At 55.9% G+C, this 4,803-nt stretch overlaps 1 protein-coding gene across 1 annotated transcript in view; it reads right to left on the minus strand.

Annotated features, from left to right (window-relative positions):
• Positions 1-406: 406 nt before the first annotated feature.
• LOC107105170 (7SK snRNA methylphosphate capping enzyme-like) overlaps positions 407-4,803 on the minus strand; it is a 5,802-nt gene continuing 1,405 nt past the window's right edge. Inside the window, exons 2-8 of the mRNA XM_015405284.1 lie at positions 4,161-4,549; positions 3,838-4,076; positions 3,520-3,766; positions 2,953-3,442; positions 2,666-2,878; positions 1,148-1,256; positions 407-1,016 (exon numbers count right to left, since the gene is read on the minus strand). Coding sequence (XP_015260770.1) covers positions 964-1,016; positions 1,148-1,256; positions 2,666-2,878; positions 2,953-3,442; positions 3,520-3,766; positions 3,838-4,076; positions 4,161-4,519 — 1,710 coding nt within the window. The 5' untranslated portion in view covers positions 4,520-4,549 and the 3' untranslated portion in view covers positions 407-963. The remainder of the gene's footprint in view (positions 1,017-1,147; positions 1,257-2,665; positions 2,879-2,952; positions 3,443-3,519; positions 3,767-3,837; positions 4,077-4,160; positions 4,550-4,803) is intronic.

The following is a 4,803-nucleotide window of genomic DNA, read 5'->3' on the forward strand; positions in this document are numbered from 1 at the left end:
ACCCCTGAATGTTTGGGGACATGTTGACCCTGCTGATTGGTTCTTTCTCCTTTCAGCTGATTGGTTCTTTTTCTTGGACTCTGTTCCTCAATCATCCTCAGCAGATAGTTCTGATACTCAGCAGGGAGCCCTCTGCTGGCCACTGCACTGTATAACAACCCTAGAGCTTAACAATGCTGCCACCTTCTGGCCACAGAGGGGCACTGCAGACAGGAAACCCTGACTGGATGGTTCTGGAGGAAACCTGCTTCCTGAACACTAAAGATAAAAAGATAGAGCTGTTATTGAAATGATTTTTTATTCTTTAAATGAAGAGAAACAAGCGGAACAGTTAGAGGATTTATTTGGACCGGACTCTGGAACCAAACCACTGCAGCCAGACCTCTAGGAGACCCATCCAGAGTCCACCCCACAGGGGGCTGGGTTCTAGGAGAACCTCCTGTTGGGATAATCAGTTACCAGAAGATCAGAACCTCCAGCAGCTCCCCTCCTCATCCTTCAGGTTCTGTCCTCCCCAGGGACATGGGTGGACAGCACTGTGGACCAGCAGGGGGCTCAGACTCCCTGGTTTAGTTCTTCTTCTCAGATGGTTTCCTTCCAGTTGCTGCTCTCTGAGCGTCTCATGGAGACCAAATGTTCTCCAGCTGCTGAACATCTGCTTCATGGATCCAGAACCTGATCCTGGTTCTGTAACCCCTTAGAACCTCCATCCTGTCCAAACTAACGGACCAGAACCAGACCAATCAGAGCAGCGTTCAGTTCACTTTATTATAAAAAAATAACAAACCAGATAAGCTTTTATTTTGAAATGATCAGTCACTTCCTGTCCGATCAGACCGGGTCACAGAACCGGTTCTGATGTTCTCCATGAGTTCAGTCCCACTGGGCGCGCCGTATTCAGTCTGACATCACTTCCTGTTCAGTCTGCGGCCCAGGCTCTGCTCTCCAATCAGGTCCATGATGTCACTTCCTGTGGGTGGAGCCTTTGTGGAACAGGTAGATGGGTCTGTGGTCACCTGGAATGGATCAGAGGGAGTTCTGTTAGAATCCAGGTTCTGGTCTAAGATACGGACCCTGGACCGCTCCGTCAGGTTAGATGGTTCTGATGGAGCGGTCCAGGTTCTGATGGAGTCCGGGTCAATGGTACCTGTGTGCGTCAGCAGTCTGTAGGAGCTGAAGCCCACGCTGTCGGTGAGGAAGGAGGTGAAATGTTCTGGTCGGATCCGCAGGGTTCTGAAGTTACGCAGCGTCGTTTCCTGGAACAAAAACAGTGGGTCAGAACATCTGGACCAGGCCTGCAGTGACCATTACAGGCTGCTGGTTACAGCTGAACACAACCAGAACCAGAACCAGAACCAGAACCATGTGGTCTCAGTAGGCTCCTCCCTCTGATTGGTGGATGAGTTCTAGAATCTATATCTACCAGCTGCGTGATGACCAGGTTCTAACTCAGGTTGGCGTAGATCCTATTCACTGCTGGATGCATAAACAAGCGTTCCTGGAGCGCAGCGGGAAGGAAGCGCCTGGTTGATCTAACTTCCTGCTCCAGAGGCTACATGGCGTGCCATCTGGCGCCGTCTCCTCGCCATGACCAGCACCATTTATCTATTAGTTCTCTCCATCGTCCTTCTCTACAAACACAAACTTTCATTCATTTATCTTTAACTGGTCTCTCCGTTGAATGGAGCCGTTAATGGCGCTTTCCCTTCAGCACTGGACCACAATCTATCCAATGAGAGGAGGAGGAACACACTTTCCTAAGACCCGCCCCCTCCTTCTGATTGGCTAATGCTGTTGGTTTCAGAGCGCTCCTTTGCTTCCATTGGCTGAGGGATTTAGATTGTCTTTTTAAAATGTATTTACCGTCCATTTATTACGGAGTGATTTATTTCCCCTATAGCCAATCGCTACCAGCTGGAACTCCTTCAATCCCTGAGATCCACATGGAGGCCAGCAGCTCCACGCTGCTCCTCTGGTTCCTTCAGATCACTGTGAAAGCCAGAGGAGATCCCCTGCTGCAGAGGAGGAGGAGCTGCTGTGCCTCCTGCCTCCACTGCTCCTTCTCTCAGGGATGGAGGAACGTCTCTCCATCCAGCAGGAGATCAGAGGCTGCTCCTCCTGGTTCCATCCCAGGTTTACCCATCGGTTAACAGGAGACCCAGCTAAGTCTGGTTCTGGTTCTGGTTCTGTGTGGTTCTGGTCCTGTGTGTGGTCCTGGTTCTGTGTGGTTCTGGTCCTGTGTGCCGTTCTGGTCCTCTGTGTGCCGTTCTGGTCCTGTGTGTGCGGTTCTGGTCCTGTGTGTGCGGTTCTGGTCCTGTGTGTGTGGTTCTGGTTCTGTGTGGTTCTGGTTCTGTGTGTGGTTCTGGTTCTGTGTGGTTCTGGTTCTGTGTGCGGTTCTGGTCCTGTGTGTGCGGTTCTGGTCCTGTGTGTGTGGTTCTGGTTCTGTGTGGTTCTGGTCCTGTGTGTGGTTCTGGTTCTGTGTGGTTCTGGTCCTGTGTGTGGTGCTGGTTCTGGTCCTGTGTGTGTGGTTCTGGTTCTGGGTGCGGTTCTGTTCCTGTGTGCGGTTCTGGTCCTTTGTGTGGTTCTGGTTCTGTGTGGTTCTGGTTCTATGTGGTTCTGGTTCTGTGTGGTTCTGGTTCTATGTGGTTCTGGTTCTGTTAGTTACCGAGGCTCTCTTGCTGCGGATGTAGCTGCTCCAGGGCTGCGGCTCCAGGATCAGTAATCCGCCCGGCGACAGGCTCTGATAGGCCCGTCTGAACAGCCTGGCCACGCCCCTGTCCCCCCACTGCAGCTGCACCCACTTGGTGACGCCCAGACACAGGATGACGTCATACTTGCCCCGCCCAGGCCACGCCTCCTTCTCTGCCACGTAGTCGCCCTGTGGGAGGAGCCACACTGATGTGGTTACCATGGAGACCAGACAAACATCTAAGACAGAGCTTTTGGACTCACCTGGATGAAGGTGATGTTGCCAGGGAAACCAGAGGATGATGATGATGAAGGCAGGAGGGGCGGGGCCGACAGAGGTCCCCGACTCACCCTGAAGGACAGAGGGAGGGGGGGAGGGGCCTCCATCGGCTGCTCCCCCCTCCCCTCCACCACCAGGTCATGTGACAGGAAGTGCCTGATGTTCTGCCTGGCGGCGTGGACCAGCCGCCCATCTAGCTCCACCCCCAGGATGTGGGCGGGTCCAAACTTCCTGCTGATGGCCAGGGTCATGTGACCGGCGCCACAGCCGACATCCAGCACCGTCTTTTCTCTGAACCAATCAGCTTCTAGGAGGCGGAGCCGGGGGTCCTCCTCTGCCCCGACCCGCCCATCATGCCCGTCGCTGTAGGAAGCCTGGTATCCATAGTAACGACAGTGGTTCCCATACTGGTAGCGCAGCTTGTCCTTCTTCTTCTGTGGTGTGGGGGCGGAGCCAGGCAGAGGTCCTCCACTCCTGCAGGGAGGGGTGAGATGTCACGTTACCTGTCAGCCAATCAGAGGCCAGAGATCTACCAACTCTGCAGCACCTACCTGCCGGCTTTAGCTCCTCCCACCAGCGGCGTCTGGAACTCTGTGGGCGGAGCACTGGTTTCCATGGCTACGGCCCCTTCAGCTGAGCGGATGGAGGTGGTGCGCCGCCTTCTGCCATGGTTCCCGGGCTTGTGGGTGGGGCCCGACGGGGGGTGGGTGTGTCTGCGCGGCAGGATGGGGGGCGGGGCCACGTCGTCCCTGCAGGTGATGGCGGTGTTCAGCTCGCAGGACAGGGGAGACGCAGGAACTGGAGGACAGACAGGACAGTGAGAGGACGGCGCCCCCGCTGGACGGCCCTGGAACTGGTCTGCTGGTCACCTGAGGGTACAGCCGAAGGCGGGAACAGGCGGGCCGCCACCGCCTCCTTCTCCCCTCCCCCGCCGTGCTGCCTGTAGCGGTGTCTCCTCCTGGACTTCAGGGGGGACACCAGGACGCCGTCCCCCTCTCCGGCGTTCAGGTTCAGAGGGTCCGTGATGTCCCTGGGAACCAGGATCTGGACGGCATCTCTGCTGCGCGACGGCAGGGGGGAGGACCGCGGCGTCTCCTGATTGGTCGCCCTGAGGGGGAGGGACATCAGTGAGGGGTGGAGCCTGTCAGAGCTTCTGCCCAGACAGTTCTGGACCTGGATGAGTCCCACTCACCTGTTGACCTCCTCGTCCAGCAGAGAGTTCAGGTTCAGGGGGTCAAAGATGTTCCCCCCCAGCAGGAAGTGACTGGGCAGAACCGGCTCCGCCTGGCTGTCGCTGTTGAAACGGCGACGCCGTTTGGCCACGCCTTTGAAACCAAGGCCCACCGAGAAACGCCTCTTCCCTCCTCTCTGATTGGCTGGAGGAGGAGGGGGGGGAGGGGGCAGGTGGGGCTGGTGGCCATTCTTAGGATGGATGGGAGGGCGGGGCTTTGCCAGCTGGGGGTGCTCTGATAGGCTGGCAGGGGGAGGGAAGGTGGGGCTTAGCTTGACGGGCAGCTCAGGAGGAAGGACAGAGTCTGCTTCCACAGACATCTTAGGGAGGAATCAGCCAATCACAGAGCTCTGTGGAGAGAGAGAGGGAGGAGTTAGAGGCAGAGCCAATCAGAGACAACCAGCATCCAGGTTCTGGTGGAACCATTTTGGTTAAAACACCAATTCTATTCAGTTTATTTCTATAGCTCCAATTCCCATCATATCATCTCAGGTCACTTTCCAGTTCACCAGATCATCAGAAGCAGACATAGAAAAAGAAGCATAGATACAAAAGGCAACTGTCAACCAGCTCCACAGGCGGCCCCGTCCAGGAAACACACAGC

The sequence above is a fragment of the Cyprinodon variegatus genome, unplaced genomic scaffold (assembly GCF_000732505.1).
Source record: "Cyprinodon variegatus isolate N-32 unplaced genomic scaffold, C_variegatus-1.0 Scaffold2114, whole genome shotgun sequence".
In the NCBI taxonomy this organism is placed as follows: Eukaryota; Metazoa; Chordata; class Actinopteri; order Cyprinodontiformes; family Cyprinodontidae; genus Cyprinodon; species Cyprinodon variegatus.